Source organism: Panthera leo, chromosome A2 (genome assembly GCF_018350215.1).
Source record: "Panthera leo isolate Ple1 chromosome A2, P.leo_Ple1_pat1.1, whole genome shotgun sequence".
Lineage (NCBI taxonomy): Eukaryota > Metazoa > Chordata > Mammalia > Carnivora > Felidae > Panthera > Panthera leo.
The window spans coordinates 64,417,397-64,437,568 of NC_056680.1; the positions used below are offsets into that span (position 1 = coordinate 64,417,397).

A 20,172-nucleotide genomic window follows, 5' to 3' on the forward strand; every position below is an offset into this window, starting at 1 on the left:
ACCAGTGCACGTTATATCTATGCATTAAAATGCTTTAATCATTCATGAGTACGTTCAGTGCTTGGCAGTGGATGGAGCCTCTGGGCTCCGTTGACCCTGAGTTGCCTGGCTTCTCCGAATTCTTCGGTGCTAAACTTGTCCCCACGCTGAAGTCCACCTTACTTTAGGGGCCTGGGGTCTCTCTTGGGACTGCTGTGTTACTAATAACGTACGAGACCCCTAGAGTATATAACCATAATATTTTAAATGTTCCTAATTTAAAACAGCATCTGAGATGGTAACTCTTGACTCAAGATTTGAAGACATCAGCTCTTAATATATAAGTCACGTTTACTAAATAATAAAACGGAGCGCCTGTCCATGCGCGGTCCGTAGTCCACAAAAGAGCTTCAGGGTTAGGCCTGAGCCAGCGCGTTCTGGGGCAAAGAAACGCGTGAACGTCCACTTCTTGTTCTATATTTAATCGGGTCAATTCAGTACCTTACTGAGTTCGACATTTTTCTGAGTGGTAGGGGGAGGAGTTGCAAAATACGTGTAAGTATAAACCCTACGTTGAGGGAGACCGTAGCGTTTCGTAGACATAAGGGCACGTATGAGCAGTTCCAGCTCCAAGAAAATGGAACAGATGGCGTGGGTTAGGAATTCAGGGTAGGGACAGCCGGTCAGCAGGAGCCCTGGTTAGCTTAGAGACAACATGCGTGCAGTGGAGCAAAGTACAAGAAATACAAGCTAGGGGAGACCTGCTATTTCAGGGAACTCACTGGGCCGGTCGACCTGCGTCCTTCAAGGGAGATCACGAAGAAAACGAAGACTCTCCCGTTCCAGTTGACTTTTCTCAAGGGAGTGGAGTAGGACTCGTGCATACCCTTTGGGTGGGCTCCAGGCCAGGAGTTGGAACAGCTTAAATAAAGGCCATTCATCTGTCATGAATGCTTCATCAGGGAAAACGGTTACTGGTGCCATTGACTTCTGCAGGGTTGTGGAATTCAAAATGGCGGGCTCACACACGCAACACTCACACAGACCTCCCAGGTCTTCCTGTGTGCATGCACCCGGAGGTTGTCCACGCAGGTGCCCCCCCCCCCCAGCCCACCTGCAGAAGGAACCTGCTCCCTGGGCACCACCTCTGGGCCGTGTGGTGCCAGGGCCACCCAGGCCCCCCTGCTCTCTGTTCAGCCTCAGCCTCCCAGCCCCGCGTGTTGTTTCCCTGAGCCGAGCTTGTCCAGCCCCATGGACGCCCCAAGTGTGCTCAGTCCCCGCTGACTTCCTTCCTTCTGACCACTGCAGACTGTGCCTGCCCTTTTTAGCGGAGGCTTACGGCCTGGCCAGGGCAGGGGACTCCGGATTTCACCGTGTGCAGGACCCCAAGGCGGCATCTTCTGTTTTTTCCTTTTTCCGGCCACATCACTAATTGAGCCAAAACACCAAAACCCCTCTTTCACACTTAGATAAGTGAAGCCAACCGCCCCATCCTGAGTTTGTGTTTTTTTAAAGGTCTATTTTAACTGGACTGTACATTTATGTCTAGTAGATCACAATTTTGAGATCGGTGTGTTTGCGACTTATTAAGACAGGTTTATGCCCTGACCCCTTGAGTGTAATAGGCGTATTGCCTGTGTCCTCCTCCCAGCCAGAAGGGAGGCCCCGTTTCGTGGACACCCTCCGCGGGTGAACAGAGGTCCGTCCGTCTCTTCTGTGCGGCCAGCACGCAGTCTGCATCTGTCCAGAAAGACAGGAAAGCTTTTCGCCCATATTTAGGGAACGTTCACCTGTGCGTGACTCTGACCTGCCCTTGGCCGATGGTGGTGTCCACCTGCGGTCTGTGTTCTCACCTGTGCCCCCGGCCCCTCCCCCATCAGGCATCCTTTCTCTCTGTCTCTACGGATTTTTCCTGTCCTAATGCAGCCTAGAATGTGGCCGCAAAGTTCTGGCAAGCTTCCGGCCCTAAAACACTCTGCATCTTCTGCTCGACTCCTAGTCGGAAACGCGTACCCTGTCTGCTTACACGGAACCCTGTCAAGTTCCCGTCCCTCATGGCTGCTTGAGCTCGCCACCAGGGATCGAGGGTATTGTCCGTGATCTTTTCTCCAGCAGCCTGCAGCATCACAGGATCCTGAATTCTATCTAGTCTTTGAGCTCGGCCTCGACCGGTGCTGCCCAGATCTACCGAAAACCGTACCTGGGGTCCGCAGAATCTCAGGATGGTTTATAACAGGCTCTCGTGCCATCTGAGCCTCCTGGCTCTTTTGCTTCTGTGACATTTCTTAGAGGAAACGTCACATGGCGTAACAGTAATGAGAAAGTCAGATTAGTGCCTGGTATCCAGGCTGGCTTGAGGGCCTCTGTGGCATTTAAGGTGACATCCACGCTGTGCCCCCCGCCCCTCCCCCGCCGTGCCATCCTTCTTCCTTCCTGGTACGGCTTTGCCTTGGCTGCAAGTGGTGTGCTGTGGCCGATGTCACCCTGAAGGTCACCCTGAGGCTTTCCCGTTCTCTTGTTCCTCACCAGGAAGCGCCCACCCCGTCATCAACAGCACAAGCCACAGAGCACACCCGACGGTCACAGAAATACCTGTCTGTCTTAACGTAAAATAAGTCGTGGTTCCTGGCAACTGTACTTTTGGGAAAGCGAGGGTCATTGCTGTCTAAGAGGTTGCCTCCGACTGTGTGAGACAGAGCCGAGTGCTAAGGGGGTTATCCCCATGCTTCTCCATCCTGTGGTTTCCTTCTTCCAGCCACGGGTGTCCAGACCACCACCCTTGTGTCTCAGCGCCACTGGCGAGAGAACTTGCCCAGCGACGATAATTTGCTCCACCAAGCTCTGGAATGCCCCAATCTCATTTAAAAAAAAAAAAAAAAAAAAAAAAAAAAAAAACACCAGTTGGGTGATTAAAAACAATCCCAGGTTAGGGGCGCCTGGGTGGCTCAGTCAGTTAAGCATCCAACTCTTGGTTTCAGCTCAGGTCATGAACTCATGAACCCTGCATCAGGCTCTGCACTGCGAGTGGAGCCTGCTTGGGATCGTGTCTCTCTCCCTCTCTCTCTCTCTCTGCCCCTCCCTCGCTCATGCTGTCTCTGTCTCTCTCGAGAATAACTAAACTTAAAAAATAATCATCATCATCCCAGGTTAAGGAGTTCAGAAGTCTTTGAAACTTGACTGTCATGTTTCCAGAGCATTCTAGCGCAGAGTTCAGTGATAATGAGACCCCAGGAATTAGCTTCCACCTCAAAGGATTCAAAGCATGTGCCTAGGAATACGGATTCTAGAGAGTTCAGAAGCCAAAAGGCCTGGTGGCACCCCCCTTCCTTGCCTGCCTTGTGCAGGTGAGTCAGTGGGACTTGGTCCTTTTCTCTGGCAGCTGGGAGAGGTCAGCAGGGGGCCTCTCGGGTGCTTCTGAGGCTCTGATCTTCGGAGTCTTGTAGAGAAACACATGTGAGGCACCCTCTGACTGGACATAATGCTGGGATCTGATCAGAGGAGATACTCCCTCGCTCCTGGGATCTCAAAATCCACAGTGAGGGCTCGGGCCCACGTTCCATCTAATTTGTCCCATGTATTCATTTGTGTCCCCAGAGAGCTAATAGGAAAACCTTGGTAGTCTGGCAGTTTAGGGATGTGGGCACTGGAGGCAGGACACCTGTAGTACCTCCCAGGTCTCCCACTTGCTAGCTGTGTGACCTTCCCAAGCTGTTCAGCCTCTCTGTGCCTGGGTTTCTTCAACTGTGAAATAGGAGAGTAGCATTACCCCCCCTCACCGGGTCACCGTGAGGGCTAACTACTCCAGAGCGAGTGAAGCGCTGTGTGCCTGGCACAAAGGAAGTGTCACAGATACTACTGGGGTGAGCCGTCCACAGACAGCTCCGTGGAGAACGTGCTTCCCACTTGTCACACCCAGTCCCCATCCTAAGCCGACTTCTCCTGGGCTTACCACTGATGAGAGTCCTCCCAGCGCCCCCGGCGAGCCAGTGCTGATCGTTCTGGCTTTGACGGATTAGGAAACCAAGGCACAGAGAAGGTGTGTGACTCGCCCAAGGTCCCAGCACTCCCAATGAGTGGGGTGGAGCTGACGTTCCCAGCCAGGAATGTCGACCTCAGAGTCCGGGCTCTCGATTTATTCCCAGTGGTCACTGAATAAAATGAACCTGGTGTGTTATGAATTAGGTTGATTATTTGAAACCACGGTCTCAGACCTGACTGTACGTTGGAAACTCCAGGAGGGCTCGTGAGAACAGAGTGCTGGGTCCAACCCCAGAGTTTCTAGCTCAGCGTGTCTGGGGTGGACCAGAGAATTTGCTCTTCTGACAAGTTCTCGCTGATGCTGATGGTCCAAGGACCACGCCTGGAGACCCAGTGATTCTAAACATCGATCAAAGATTTCATAGTACGGACTACCATCTATCTATGCCATTGTTTCTTGTACTTGGCCGAATTGACCTACCTGCTCTTATTAACCTATAGAGACCATGACGGAGACGCTAGCTTTCAGGGTCATCGCGGTTTCTCCCACTGATTACAGTGATGGACTTACCATCAACAACCTTCATCATCAGGCTGTGTTTCCCAGATGACAAACGAGATGCCTCTGATTTTCTTTACCAAGAAAAACGTGTGAATGACAGAAATCACCACCCTAAATGTGACTTAGAGGGATCGCTACTACAGGGTAAACAGCGGTCAGGGCGTTGGTTAATATGAGCCCTTCACCCTCACGCAGGGCGCTCCCTTTGAAAGGCCAATGAGATCTGCCACTTTTACAAAGGACTAGACCCTTCAGCCACCTGGAGACACGTGCCACACGGTGACGCTACTCTAGGGCACAGGTTTTATTATCGTCAAGAACCCAAAGGAGTTAGAACGATCACGTTCCAAAAAAAGAAAACCGGTTGAGAACTCCTTCGGGCATCCGTGGCCAGAAATAGCGTGGTTTACTGAGCCTTGTCCCAGAGTTTATGAACACGAGGAACACGGAAAGGTGGCCTCGTTAAGTAGAACGAGGTTCTCAGGCTTAATAACCGCTTAGGAGGGACTTTGCCCAGCCCCGGAGGCACATCACATGACCAGTTCTTGCCCGCCCACCCATCACAGGAGGCACTGTCACGTGACCAAAGCCCCTCCCCCCAGCACTGGAGGCATATCACGTGGCCAGTCTGCCCCAGCCCCTCCTACACCCCCCCCCCCCCCCCCCCCCCCCCCCCCCCGTCCCCGGAGGTATGTCGCGAGACTGGCTCTCTGCCCGCCCCCAGCGGGCGGCATATCACGTGGCCAGCTCTTCCCCGCCCCTCCCCGCCTGGCGCGGGAGACGCATCACGTGACCGCTTCGCCCCACCCCCATCCCTGGCCTGCCCAACCCGGGAGGCGTATCACGTGACTGTGACAGGTTCTCCCCCTCCCCACCCACCCATGGGTTTCCCCAGAGCCCCAGGCGAGCCGGACGTGACCCCAGTCGCGGGCTGCTGTCCCCGGGGTCCAGGCTGCCGAGGACCTTCGAGAACCTTCTCCGCTTGCAAGTGGTGTCTTTTTTGCTGCTGTGTTGTTTTTGTCTTGTTTTGTTTTTGCGATGACACTGAGTGGCCCCTGTATTGTTTCTTTCAGCCGGTAATGTTAAAGTAGAGGCTCAGAGTGATGAAGAGAATGGGCGGGCCTGTGAAGTGAATGGGGAAGAATGTGCGGAGGATTTACGAGTGCTTGATGCCGCGGGAGAGAAAATGAATGGCCCCCACAGTGGCCAAGGCAGCAGAGCTCTGTCAGGAGCTGGAGGCATTCGACTTCCTAACGGCAAACTAAAGTGTGATGTCTGTGGGATAATTTGCATCGGCCCCAATGTGCTCATGGTCCACAAAAGAAGCCACACTGGTAAGGCCTGGCGTAGTCCCTCCTTCGGTGGCCCGGAAAGTTCCGCGGGGTGTGGCAGGAGGCATCTGCCCTTTCTCGGCTGAGTGTTCGGAACCCGTCTCCCGAGCGTAGTGTTGTTTTTCTGCAGCCACCTCGAAACGTGCACCAATTCCGACCCATACGCAGGGGGAGCGTTCCCGGCCTGGAAAGTTCTGTCTGGGGCCCGAGGTCCCACCGCTAAGCCAAGTAGCGGGCGCTGTGCTGTTAGGGGGCTCCTGTCAGATGAGCTCACCCCTCACACAAGACGGAACAAAACCCAAAGAGATCGACCCGCTGAAATCTACTCCTCGGAGGTTCCCCCGAGAAACCACGAGTAAAAATTGCATTTCTTTTTTTTTTTTTTTTTTTAACAAAGATGCCTCCTAGAACTACTGTTATTTATTTACTTACTTATTAAAGTTTCTTTATTTTGAGAGAGCACGAGAACAGGGGAGGGGCGGAGAGAGAGAGAGAATCCCAAGCAGGGTCTGTGCTGACAGAGCCTGACGTGAGGCTTGAACTCATGAACGGTGAGATCCTGACCTGAGCTGAAATCCAGGAGTCAGCTGCTTAACCAGCTGAGCCTCCCGGGGTGCCCCGAAATGTGCATTTCTTAAATTCAAACTCACAGAGCTTGGTTTTTAGAAACACGAGGGAGTGATGGAGAAGCTGCAGGAGACCGTCTTTCACAGAGTTCAGATTGGTTCTTGGGCAGCCTTATCCACCAGCAGGTGAGCCCGAGAACAACGATGGTCCATTGCCCCGAGTTTCCATCTCCAATTGGTAAAGAACTTCCTGTCGAAGCTTCTGTGTGCTGGAGGCTTTGGAGGCGTCAGAGAAGGTGGAATTCTGTGTCCAAAAGTGAGGACGTTGTAGTGTCCGATGGCTGTGCCCAAGGTCACGAGATGTTCTCACACTGGGGAGAGGGGACGTAGTTCTGTCCCCTCCCTATACTCGGTCATGGCAGACGGCCAGCCCCAAGCCTTCCCACCACAACTGTGGAGTCATCTCTAATGGCACCAGACGGCCTTGATGGGTCACATGTTCTCTTCCACTGCGTGCACGAGGTGTCCTTTGAACTGAAGAGAAACGTTCCTCTTTGGCCGAAAGGCATGCCAAACACCGTAAATTTGCCACCTTGAGCGGTCCCCGAGAGTTTAAACAGAAAACATAGGAACCCAGGGTCCTCGCTGTCCAGGGGTTGGCGTTGGTGGGTCGCCATAAAGCCAGCCATCGGTCACCACACTCCACAAGAGGAGGAGAAGGAAACACTTGAAATGCTTGCTTGGGAGTCATGTAGGTTTTATCAGACAGCTTAGGGAAGTAGGAAGACGACTTGCAAATTCCAGCCTTGTGTGAGTCTCAAACGGGGCCAAACCCATAGGCGATGATCAGAAATTAAGCGGGAATTCAGAAGAACCGCAGAGCAAAGTTGCTGGCTTGGGAGGAAGTGCCGACTTCTGCCCAGTCGTAAGTTTTACGTCTGTATCAGGGCAGCCTCCAAAGTGACACCTTCTATTTGTAAGACCCCTGGAAAGCCAGAAAAGAGGTTTATTTTCGGTGAATGTTCCTCTTCGATAAAAAAAAAAAAAAATTTGACCTGTGAAATTAAGCAAACTTTGCTTTTCCTAACGCGTCCCTTAATTTTCAAATTATCCGGCGAAATGGACCCCTCCCGTCAAGCCCTAAGTCAGGCTTGCGTGAGAGTAGTCAGGCTCTCCCCTTTTGTAATGAGGTGGAAATTAAAGTGAAGGTAGGTTACTCTGTGATAGACACTTAACAGAATACGCCGGGACCCATGTTAATACATTCCTGATGGAGGAAGAGGGTCTCACAAATGAATTACTTTCCTGCTAATTCATGTAAAGCCTGACTGTACAGTGAAAATTCTCTTAAATAAATATTTGATAAATGAATCAAATTCTGGCATACTAAATTGCCGAAATATAATGACTGCCGGCCGCGATAAAAAGAATAATTGCTTTTAATGAATAAACCTGCCAAGTCTGGATATGCAGAGGAGCAGCGGCCTTTTCCGCTCCCACAGATAGCGCTGAGCGCCCAGGTACATACCAGCCATGCTTCCCTCACGGAGGGAGTACGTTCCAGAAGTAGGGACAGAGAGACACCACCGATGTTATCGTTCCTGGCTTGGCTTTTACTAAACAAACAACCAGACTGAAACAGTAAGCCCGTGGATTGTCTTCACAGTGTATTCCCACCCCCATAAATGTGAGGTCAGGGTCACAGGGAGTTCCAGAAACACACTGGCCAAACTAGGTTTCGGTACGTTAGACGTGCTAGAAAGGTGTCCGTTTTCCTGGGATCCGAGCGGAATGACGTTAGAAAAGGCGAGCTGTGCCAGGCCTCCGTCCCAGCCTGAACTCTCCACGTTTCCAGTGCTTCAAGGGCAAGGCTTCTCAAACTCCGGGGCCATGTAATCACCGGGAGATCACGCCAAGATGCAGACCCTGGGGCACACCACAGAGGACGCGCGGGGTGCTGGAGCCCAGACCCGGCGCATCCGTGGACGGCAGGACGTGTGGCCAGGAGCACACCGTCAGCCTTGCCACTTCAGACGGCTCTTCACGCAGGAGCCCGGGCCCAGCCTGCTGATTTCCGCCCAGAAGCCAAGGACGGCACCTGCCCACGGCCAGGCGAGCCAGGCGCACCAGGGTTCCCTTGCCCGATAAACGGCAGCCCCCAGGGGCTGTCTCCCCGCCCTGCGCCCCATAGCGCCACCTCAGTGAGGGGCTGTTCGTGCCATTGTCCGAACTGTTGGCTGACCCGACCACTTCCTTCCCTAGTGTTGCTGCTCGGTTTCTGTATGTTAACTGCATTGTAATAGCAGCACCTTCCCCGCCAACACCTTAGGGCGAATGTGAGAATCACAGGGGAGAGTGCTGTGAAAGAGGCATGCCGGGCAGGGGAAACCCCGCCATGCAAATATGCAGCGTTAGTATTCTAAATGATGGGAGCTTTAACAATAAAGAAAAGCATCAGAGTTATGGTTACGGGTACGGTCTCAGGCCTACTCTGCTCCCATCTGTAAAACAAAAACGCTCAGTGCATCAGCAGCAAATTACGATCTGCTCCAAGGTACGGTTGCAGTCGGCATGTGTTCATTCTTGCAGCTCAGGTGTATATTTTTTAATCTACCTACTTTTTTTTAATGCTTATTTTTGAGAGAGAGAGAGAGAGAGTGCACGAGTGGGGAAGGGGCAGAGAGAGAGAGGGAGACACAGAATCTGAAGCAGGCTCCAGGCTCTGAGCTGTCAGCACAGAGCCGGACGAGGGGGCTCGAACTCACAAACCAGGAGATCATGACCTGAGCCGATGTCAGATGCTTTACTGACTGAGCCCCCAGGTGCCCCTAATCTACCTTTTTCTGGTAGACCCTCTTAAATTTTGATGGAAGCATCCGTGAAGACTTTGTTTTTTACCCATAAAGTTGTACAAAGGGTCTCAAACATCCTTTTTTAAAAAAAACATTTAAAATTTTCAATGTTTATTTCTTTTGAGAGAATGCAAAGGGGAGAGGGGCAGAAGGAGAGAGAGAATCCCAAGTAAATTCCAGGCTGTGAGCACAGAGCCCAACGTGGGGCTCAATCCCACGAACCCTGAGATCACGAGCTGAGCCGAAATCAAGAGTCAGGCACTTAACCGACCGAGCCACCCAGGCTCCCCGGGGGCTCAAACATTCTTCCAGAGAGTCCCTAAAGTGGCACATCTGCACAGTCACTGAGATGAACTTAATTTTTGAGTTCAGGATAATAAAGTCTTCATCCCACTACATAAAAGACATCCAGCCCTGGGACCCTTGATCTCACTTAGCTACGCCACACGAACGAAGGACCCACAGGAGGCAAGCAGCTGACAGTGGCGAACAGAGAGACACAAATAACGTGCACTGCGTTCTGCCGTCCAGCAGCGGGGCGGTGCCCCCCTTCCTGTTAGCAGCTCCAAAGGGAAACTGCCTTGAGTTGAACACTGTGTTGTCACTTCGGAGAACGCTCCCTCCGAGTCTCCATGCCCCCCGTTACATATTCATGCCGGCCCAGGCAATCAGAAACAAATAGATTTCCAAGGAAAGCCAGCCAGCAGGATTAAGACGCCAGGCTCAGCAAGAGACGCGAGAACCACTGACTCACATTAGAAGACAGATTTCACTCTTGAAGAAACGGCCGCCTTTCTTTCCTTCCTGCCCTGTTCTGCAGAAGGGGGCTGGGGGGCGGGGAGGGGAGCATGGCTTTAATGACCTGCCCCTCCTATGTCCACCGCAGGATCCCCCAGCCTCATCGGCGTGGAGGGGGTACCTCACACAGCTGGCTAGGAAGAGTCCTCCACCCTTATTAGAAGCAGTTTTGTGGCGAGAGCATTCCTTACTGACTGCCTTTCCAGAATGTCCAACTGAAGGTGCACCCTGACGTAACCCACTCCACCCTGCCGGGTCTCCGGCCCCCAGGGACCACTGACTCCTCTTTTCCCTTGCACCTGCTCGGAGTTAAAATATCTACGTTCATGCACGTGGGTGACGATGGCCCAGAAGTGTTTCTGATAGATCATCAGATGCTCCTGGACGCTTCTCAGGGTCACCTGGCCACCAGCTCTTGGAATCTTCTGACCCAGCACGGGCTTGTATCTCAGGGATTTCCTTCATTCTTGCTGGTTGGTTTTACTGTCACCACCTCACCTGCTTGACTTTCAACCCTCTTTGCCCAGCCAAGTGCAACCCAGATACAGATTTGGGGAAATAGCGAATACGCCCTGTTTGGTAGCAGCATTCCCTCACCCCACCCCCAGCCTGCAATGAAAAATCACACGTTAGTTTCATTTTTTGGACTAGCACATCCGACCGCCCTGCCTGAAAACAAAAGCAGTAACCATCATGACATCCAGGTGCCCGTGTAAACTTTTACGCCGAAGCTGGTGGCGATCTTCATAGGACCGGACATGCTTCTACTTTGGTCAGAGTTCTGTCTCGTTCACCCAAACCACATCAATCATTTGGGAACATTGTTAAAGACGCATTTTCGCACGGTGTTTTTTCCTAAGAAAAAAAAAAAAGAAACCCGTTACCAGGAAGTGTTTTTTTTTTTTTTTTTCATGATATCTCAACACCAGATACTGTGGTCGCATAGAGCTCTTCTAAAAAAAAAAAAAAAAAAAAAAAAGGAAAAGAAAAGAAAAAGCAGTTGTTTCCAAAAGAGCTTTAATGTGTGCTTAAACCTGACAGGTATATTCTTCTTCTAACACGAGAACGAAGCAAGATGGTCACCAGCTCAGAGCGGGAGGGAGTCCGAGCCCCAGGACTGCTCAGTAGCCTGTTTCTTTCCCACAGATGCCCGCGTGTGTCCCTCTGTGGGGTCCCCCCGCATACAGTCAGGCACTGCCACATCCAGCAGAGGGTCCCACGCTTTCTTGGCCACCACTCCAGCTATAACATCCCCAGAATTCCTAATAGCAAGTCATGTGCATCTCTTAGAATAGTTGTACTGAAAATACAACTTATCTTCTGTGCATAGAGGCCAGCGAGAGCTTCACGGGTTCAGGATTTGGGGAGGAAAGCAAAAAAGGAAAAAGCCAGAAACCTCCATGTGGCCCTGGCTTGGATGCCCTACCATTTGGGGGGGGGGGGGGGGGATTAGGGACTTGTCTTTGGACTTCTCTTTCTTAACTTATTTTATTCAATCTTTCTCCTTCTCTCTCTCTCTCTCTCTCTCTCTCTCTCTCTCTCTCTCTCAGCCTCACACTCTCTCTGTCTGTCTCCTTCCTGATTTGCCTGCGTAGGGACAGACAGGTAATGGAGAAGAAATTGAAAGGGAAAATACAGGGAAAATGTAAATGAAAAGAACTTATTATAACAGTTATAATGAAGTGCCTTTCATTTAAATATAAGAATGTAACGCTGAAATGAACTTGTGATCCTGAAATGCATTTTTAATGAGTTTCCTTTTTATTTTGCTTGCTTCAGTGGCATATTTTAAAGACCCTTTGAAAAAAGCCACATTAAAAACCCCACCAAATGCCACAACACGCAAAATTGGATATTGGTTTATTCCAAAACTGCTGATCAGGAAGAGTGGCTCTTCATCACAAAATGTTGCAGTCACTTTATTTAAATGAGTTTGAATTTGCATTGTGATGTGCCATTCTGATTTAGGGAAAAAAAATTAGATTTTCAGATCAAATTGACCCAACCAGTGAAGCGTTAAGGAACTGGCAGGTTTAGTCTGAAAGCCTCGTGTTCTATCAAACCTGCAGCGGGTGGAAGTCACCGGGCCCCCGTGGGAAGCAACTTCCTCGCGGGTCCTGCACCTGTCCCCGCGCGCGAGCGCGCAGAGTTTTGTTCTCACCAATCCCCTCTCCTCCTCCCAGGCGAGCGGCCTTTCCAGTGCAACCAGTGCGGGGCCTCGTTCACGCAGAAGGGCAACCTGCTTCGGCACATCAAGCTGCACTCTGGGGAGAAGCCCTTTAAGTGTCATCTCTGCAATTACGCATGCCGCCGGCGGGACGCCCTCACTGGCCACCTGAGGACGCACTCCGGTAGGTCCACTGGGCGCGTATGTGTGCGCGCACGCGCCGGAGCGCCCCCTGCAGGCCGGCCCGGCCCAGGGGAACACCCCCTCACGCCCCGAGCATCCGTGCCCCCGTCCCCGAGTTTGACTCCCCCCAAAACCAGATGATGTGGGTGGGAAATGACACGCGTGCGCGCACAGAAGTCCCAATTTACAGAGAGTGTTTCGACAGGTAAGTGAGGCTTTTCTAAGCGGCTTTGCCAGCCGTGTGCTTTCCACGGGGTGCGCGGGTCGTGTCCCCAAAGTTCCCAAATACATGTCTTTATCGGAATTGCGAAGTCACTCGTATTACTGCTTTACGCAGAGCGGTGGTCACGGGCATAGTTACTTTGCAAAGCTGAGCGATGACGCGAGAAGGGCCTGCCGCTCTCTGTCCTGGCTGGGGACACGCCTGTCCCCCCACTCCCCAGGGGGACACTGCCCTGAGTGGGCCCAACTGTGTAACTCGTGCCAGGAGCCAGTCACGCCTCAGCTAAGAGGCCACTTGGGGGAGGAAGAGGCTTCAGACCAGCTCCCTCCAGACCTCGCCAGGGCCACACTGTCCCCATTGGTAGGGATGCTGCCTCCTGGGGAAGATCTGCCTATAGTCGGGGCTGTCTCCTCCCAGGTGTGAGGAGTGTAGTTAATTTTTTTTTTAATATTTATTTATTTTTGAGACAGAGAGAGACAGAGCATGAATAGGGGAGGGACAGAGAGAGAGGGAGACACAGAATCTGAAACAGGCTCCAGGCTCTGAGCTGTCAGCACAGAGCCCGACGCGGGGCTCGAACTCACGGACCGTGAGATCATGACCTGAGCCGAAGTCGGACGCCCAACTGACCAAGCCACCCAGGCGCCCCAATGAGGAGTGTAGTTAATAGTGAGGCTTTAGTGGCCTCTCCTTGTGCCCCGTTCTGTGGCCCGTGAGTATGTACTGAGCGCCCAGGGACACCGCTCTCTGTGGGGGAGGCAGGTGGGCAGTAGCGAAGCACCAACGTGCTGCAAGTGTGGTGACGCCAGCCTCTGAGGGGATGGTGGGAGCGCAGGGAGGGGACGGCCGGTCTCCAGGGCAGGGCAGGAGGTTTCAGGAGAGACTTCCAATAGAAGGAGGGGCTAGAGTCCACAGTGGAAGGTGAGTTTCTAAGGTTTACCTTCAGACACATTGCACACGAACGCATCAATCCGTAAGTGACCCTAGAAGGGGGCGCGGGACGCATTTTAGCCAGCGTTTCGTAGTCTTTCTGCTGGTGGGGGGTGCGGCAGGTACCTGCAGTAGCTCACGAGGAGGCGAAGCAGGTGGTCACAGGGGCCCTGGGACTGCCGGTTCCCTTTTGGGGTCCAGACATGACACCTCCTCTCCATGCCGATCCCCCAAATGCTCTTTAATTAGAAAACTTAAAATCTTCCAAGAGAGGAGGTATACAAAACTGAGGTCAGCAGGGGGTGATGGTGGGGCCGAAGCCACCCATTCCCCCCAGGGGGGCCTGGAACGTGCGGGGGCCCCGGGGGGGGGCGGGGAGGGCTGTGCTGCAGGGGACAGGGGGAACAGATGGCCCACCCCAAACCGGAGGACAGGAGGGCGACAGTGAGCATTCTTCGGTGTTCACCTGTGTCAATAACGAGGAGCCCATGTGCTGCCCGCCCCCCCTCCCCCCCCCCCCCCCGGCCAAGAAGGGAAGGTGTGCAGGGAAATGATAAGGTTTCAGATGTGACGAGCAGACTGGGTGGTCTAGGGCAGAGGCACTTCGCATCCGTCATCCGTGCAGGTCAAGTGGACATCAGCATGGTTGCCAACAGTACTCCATTGAGGCAGTAGGAACCACGACCCCACGTAGGCGGAAGACACCAAGACTCATCCTCACACGACGCCAACCGTGTCCTCGTAATCCCCAGTTACTCTGATTGGCAGCCGAAATCTCGCCTGCACGGCAGTCCGTGAACCTTGAAGTGATGCCTCTCTCTTTTCTTTCCTTCCTACTGTGAAGTCTGGAGCATCCAATGCAGTACTTTAGGCCACTCTGGTTCCATGCCCGCTGACGTCCTTCGAGGCATGACGGTCCCCTGCTCTAAGCACGGCCAGTTACTTGAGTAATTATGCAGGAGCGTGGTAGACTTTGGACAGCTTGTTTCTATCACGGATGCGCTGATGAGCAAGTAGGTAATACGATACCATTGACCCAGGGCTGCTGGTGACTCCGCCACCTGAGGAAGCCACACAGCTCTCGGAAAAGACGCCGATGGAGGCTCCATAAGAGGACTTCACTAGAATAAAATGAAGACTTCGCTCTTCATCTGCAAACCCAAATGGGGCCACATTCTATTCCATTGTGAAGTGGCCCACTGCCTCCCTCCCAACTCCACTGAAACCGTGATCCATCTCACAGTTTTCTCTGGCGGCTGGCGGTGGCTTGAGGTTCCAAAGGCCAACGACACATCAGTGGCGAGATGTGACTATAGCTTTGTCCCAGATCGATACAGGGTGGGGCGGTCTGGCAGGGTAGGGGAGGCCCTTCCTTCCTCACCGCCTTCTTTGGAAGTCACAAGCCGAGCTAGAGACTTTCTTCCCTTCAGAATCTTGGGCTGTGCTTCAAGGTGTATTTTAGGCAACACTGCATTTCCAGGTCACTTCCCCGGTGTTAGGGATGCGATGCTTTCTACACGTAGGGATGGATCCCTTTCTTCCTCTGTGAAATGCTCCAAAGGTCAAATTTTACATTTCGTCTTAGTCTTCTCTAACCATTGCTTCTGTTCACCTAAGGAAGAGATGGAACCAGTACAAGCTTTGGTTGAACCATTTTACCAAGCCTTCCGATTTGGATGGTATTGATTTTTATATAATACATTCAGATATGTGAAATCTAACAACGTGAGAAGGAAGTAGGAGAAGATTCTGGTCTTCGGATGGAAATTTATATTCCTTACGTAAATAAAGATACTTTACTTATCTCATCTCTTAAAACGCTGTCTATGAAAGTCATTAAGCTTGGGCACGATATGAATTTGTTGGCGTGAGTCTTCTTTCCCTAAAATACCGCTCCATAAAGTTTGGGAGGAACTAACCTCATTATAGATACTGCACTGCCTAAAGCAGTGGCCACTAGCCATATGTGGCATTTAAATTTAAGTTTCGTCAATTAAACTTAAACGAAATCAAAACTTCAGTCCTCAGTGACTGTAGCCAGACTTTGCATGCTCAGTGGTTCACGGGTGGCCACCATATTGAACAGTACAATGACTATCGCATTGGACGGCACAGATGAAGAACACATCCATCGTCATAGTGAGTTTTATTGGTCAGGGCTGATCCAGAGACCACGCCATCCTTAAGCTTTTGGGGAGAACACAGAGCTTTTTGAAGCTAGAACAGGAAAATACATTTTGGAAACAAATGCTCATTTCATTAACGCATCACTATCCGCTGTGGTATCTTCGAGACCTCAAGTTATCCAGTTTAGCATCCTGCAACTGAATCCACTTTGGGTGCATTTAGATCTGTCACCAGTGTCATGCCAGACCTGGCCCACAACATAGACATGGACGAGTCTGACTTTAGAGGGGCGTCTATGTATCCTCCAGGCAACTGGGGACATCCCTCACGTCTCCGCCCACGTGGTGCCCATGCGATCACACGGTGATGGCCCATTTCCTCCAGTTAAAGAACAGTGATTTCAGTAGAAGAGAATTTGGGAGTTAGGACAATGGGCAAATTAAGGTGAAACCAGAGTCACACGAGTTCTTGGTACATTCAGCGAAACCCCTGGGCATTCCTATTTTTAAATTCGGCAATTTTGACTGAGTCCACTTTAGCTCTCAAGAGGGGAGGGGTTCTTTGCCATTTTCGGTAATGATTGTATTGCATGAATTCCCATCACACCAAGGCCAGTATTTAATTGGGGTCTTGAACTCGATTGTGTTTTCTGCAGTTGGTAAACCTCACAAATGTGGATATTGTGGCCGAAGCTATAAACAGCGAAGCTCTTTAGAGGAACATAAAGAGCGTTGCCACAACTACTTGCAAAGCATGGGCCTTCCAGGCACGCTGTACCCAGGTAAGCGCTGGCTCACCCTCCCGGCACGCAGCGAAGAAGGGCCCCGGGCACACAGCGCCGGGTGCACAACCCAGGCGTGCGAGCCGCCACCGCCCCGACCAAGGGACGTTTTTGGCAGAAGCACTGTGTGCTTCCCGACTTTTGAAGCCCTCATCTCACCAGAGAGAGCCTGACCTTGAACCCCTCCCTCTTGAAAGCTGGGGAAGTGTCTGAGAGAATAGTGACCCCGGAAACTTTGCCGGGGGTGGGGGGCGGGCGGTTCTTGGTTTGGGGATTTTTTTTTTAATTAAACCAGGAGTATCGATTGCTTCTTTGTGCTTAGTCCTCAAAATAAGATGTGAAATCTTGTCTTAAAAACTCTTCTTTTCATGAAGTTGATCGAATGAAAGCTTTCAGGCTGGGTTTTCGTTCATCCGTTTCGGCACCTGTCTGGAACGAGTGAGCTCCTTGGCAAAACCCTGACAGTCGAGAGGGTTGCGGCTGTCACAGGATTGGAGGAAAGGCTGCTTTTTTCTTATGAGCCTTGGTGCCCGAGGCACCACATCACCCTGTGGCACTTGACTCCGATCTTAGATAATGTAAAGTGAAGGACGCTCACGCTGGTGTCGAAGGAGGCTGAATTTACTCCAAGGGACAGCGCTGTCATAAAAGGCACCTTTCTAACCTTTTAAGACGTAAGAAATGTCTGAATAGGTCAATGGAAGCCGACCTCCTTACAAACGCGGTTTATTTGACGCCACCACTGGAAAAATCGTCACGGGACCCAGAAGCAGAAGTGAAATTAAGGGTCGAAAGTTTGTTAAATCTCACTCAGCTTTCTGGCTTTAATGAATGGCTCATAAAGGAAATCCACCAGGGAATACTCAGGTCGCTTTTGTGATTTTAAATTTTGTGTGATCGCTTATCGTACTTCTACTGTGGTGAAATACACATAAGACAAAACTTACTCTCTTAACCATGTGAAATGGAGAGTTGAGAGGCATGAGGTATGGGCAAGAGATTCAGATTAAGGACAGGTGAGAACAGGAGAGACAAACAGTCAGAGTGGAATTCTGGGACACCTGGGTGGCTCAGTCGGTTAAGCATCTGACTCTTGATTGCGGCTCAGGCTCATGATCCCAGGGTCATGGGATCGAGCCCCACGTCAGGCTCTGTGCTAACAGTGAGGATCCTGCTTGGGTCTCTCTCTCCTCTCTCTGCCCCTCCCCTGCTCACTCTCTCTCAAAATAAATAAATAAACTTAAAAAAAATTAAAAAAATAAATGAACGGAGGCCCAAGAGTCAGATAGTTTGGGCTTCAAGAGGCAACGTTTTACGTGGCAGCACCTCTGTGGTTCTAGCACTGCCTGCCTCACCAATTAGCTGTGGATCTGGGGGCTGACTGTTGACCTCTCTGGGCGAGCCTTACTCTTGTCGCCTGTAAAATGGGGAGATCCCACTGAATTATCATTTAACTCTCTTCCAAGTCTGGTGTCTGTTTCTAGAAAGGAAAGGTATGGAGGGTTACTGGAGCAGGTGAGACTAGATAGGAAAATCCTAATAATCATGTACTAGTCACCAGTTTGTGGCCAACCCCCAAGATGGCGTCTACAGGTTCAGAGATGATGGCGCTCCTTTAGAATAAAATGTAAACTTTGTTTAGACATTGTATTTTCCTGCCAAAAATAAATTAACGGGCCTTGGAAGTAAGTGCCACCGTGCCCCGCTTTGCCGAGAAGGAGGGACACGTGAAGAAGCATCCTGGCTCCGTAGGTCAAATGAGAGACCGGTGACAATGGGTTTTATGGATTTTGTGCGTATCCTTTACGTAAATCCGATGTGAGCCCTTATGTTTGCCCATTTAATGAAAAACACCATTTCTGATGTAAAAAAAATTGCACATCCAGCCATCATAACCAATTTGAAATGTATGTTTCCAGAATGGACGGATCCATGTTCAAATAAGCCATTTGTCAACCAACAGATATTTGCTGCAATTTATTACCTACAGTACTGACCTGTTTGAATACAGTGATCTGAATGTCCCTTTAGAGCCATACACATGGAGTCGAGAAGACAGAATGAACAGGAGACACAGACAGAGCGCATTGGTTTTCTCCGCTATTTTATTACTGAAGAAACACGCTGGGAGATCACAGCGGGCTGCTCCTGGCGGTCCCTGAGACCTGGGCTCAAGTTGCATCTCTGTACCTGGGTTTGAATGTGACCCCGGGCTCTCAAGTAGGAGTGCTAATTCCTGCCTGGCCAACCTGGCAGAAATGAGGGCAGAGAATGCAGACACGTGTCACCCACTGGCTGTCCATGTCAGTGAGCCTGTGTGTCAGCAATATGTACGTTACCCCATAGGCAGAGTCAACGCAGCCCTGAAATGCTAATTTCTTCCCTTGGGTGATCAGATTATTTGGAATACCGCAGTGATGGGTCCTTATGTCCCTGTGTTCAGGAGATAAGAAAGCTTCAGGCATGTGGTGAGCGCTGCCCGGGGGGTGGAAGGTATCCATAAAAGCACTTCAGTCAGAGTCCTGCAAGACGACATCTGGGATCCTGGGGGCAGGCAGTGGGCTGCTGAGCTGTGGGCAGGGGGGGTCTTGGTCACTTTGCTGTGCCAGGGCTGGTCAAACCTGTGCCTTCTGTGTGTCTTTCAAGCCCCATTCTCCCTACAGAGCCAGAGAGCAGCCCCTCGGTGCTCCTGTGGGCACCCAGACACCCTCTTCCCTCTTCGATCCCCTTAGGTTGGGGCCATTCTTTGGGATTAGGTAAAAACAAAGCCTAGCCCAGCTAGGATGTGGGAGAGTTTAATTTTTCTGAATGTAGCTTTATTTAGTTAAAGGTTTCTTGGTCATCTGTCACAACTTCCTTTAGGGATGAAGTAAGTTTCTCTCGAGCATTTGGAAGATGATCATTCAGGTACACAGATCGTATTACAAGCTCTTGCAGGGAAATGCCACTGATCTGGGAGTCTGGGACTCCTTTGTCCCTCACTGTGATGACCCCGAGGGTCTCAGGAGGCCCTGTGGCCCTGGGCAGGGAAGACACCCACAGTGCTCTGCTTGGCCGAGAAGGACGGACATGTGGGCAAGCATGTGGGATCCATAGGTCAGATGTGCACGCCCCCTGGAATTGGGCTTCATGGATTTTGTGTGTATCCTTCATACCAGTCAGGGTGTGGGTTATTATGTTTGCTCATTGAGCAGGAAACACGCATTTCTGATGTTAAAAAATTACATATACCGGCGATAATAACCAATTTGAAATATAGGCTTCCAGAGCGGCCTTCATAATAGCAATGGAGACATAAAATACTTAGAAATCATCTTAGCAGGTAATGTGCAGGGCATAATGAAGGAAGCTGCCACACCGTGCTGAGGCAAGAAAGCAAACGTGGAACACTGGAGAGGGGGAGGGTCAGACACTGCGGGCACGAATCTTCCCGAATTAAGGCGTGGGTCCAACATAAAATTTGGAATATCGTGAAGTGTATCTGGAAACGTAGATGAGAGAATTGGCATGGTTGAAAAAGGAAAAGTAATGTGTCGTGCTGTGTTAAAATGTAGCTATGACGTGGGGCTCTTTGGGAGAATAGATAGAAATCGAGAATAGTAACAGAAGATCCTATAGATCCTGTGATAAATCAGCATGTCATATCTGGGGAAGGAGGAGAGGGAGAAATAGGGCAGTGGGATTTAAGCGGACCA

The 20,172-nt window shown here is 51.1% G+C and overlaps 1 protein-coding gene across 32 annotated transcripts in view; it reads left to right on the forward strand.

The window, feature by feature from the left end:
• Positions 1-20,172, forward strand: part of IKZF1 (IKAROS family zinc finger 1) — a 102,387-nt gene that overhangs the window by 67,975 nt on the left and 14,240 nt on the right. For 25 of the 32 annotated variants that reach the window (XM_042913828.1, XM_042913826.1, XM_042913865.1 and 22 more), the window contains 3 exons: positions 5,593-5,853; positions 12,250-12,417; positions 16,352-16,477. In XM_042913828.1, the coding sequence (XP_042769762.1) occupies positions 5,593-5,853; positions 12,250-12,417; positions 16,352-16,477 (555 nt within the window). The remainder of the gene's footprint in view (positions 1-5,592; positions 5,854-12,249; positions 12,418-16,351; positions 16,478-20,172) is intronic. The other 7 variants (XM_042913787.1, XM_042913844.1, XM_042913888.1 and 4 more) reach the window with 2 other exon arrangements.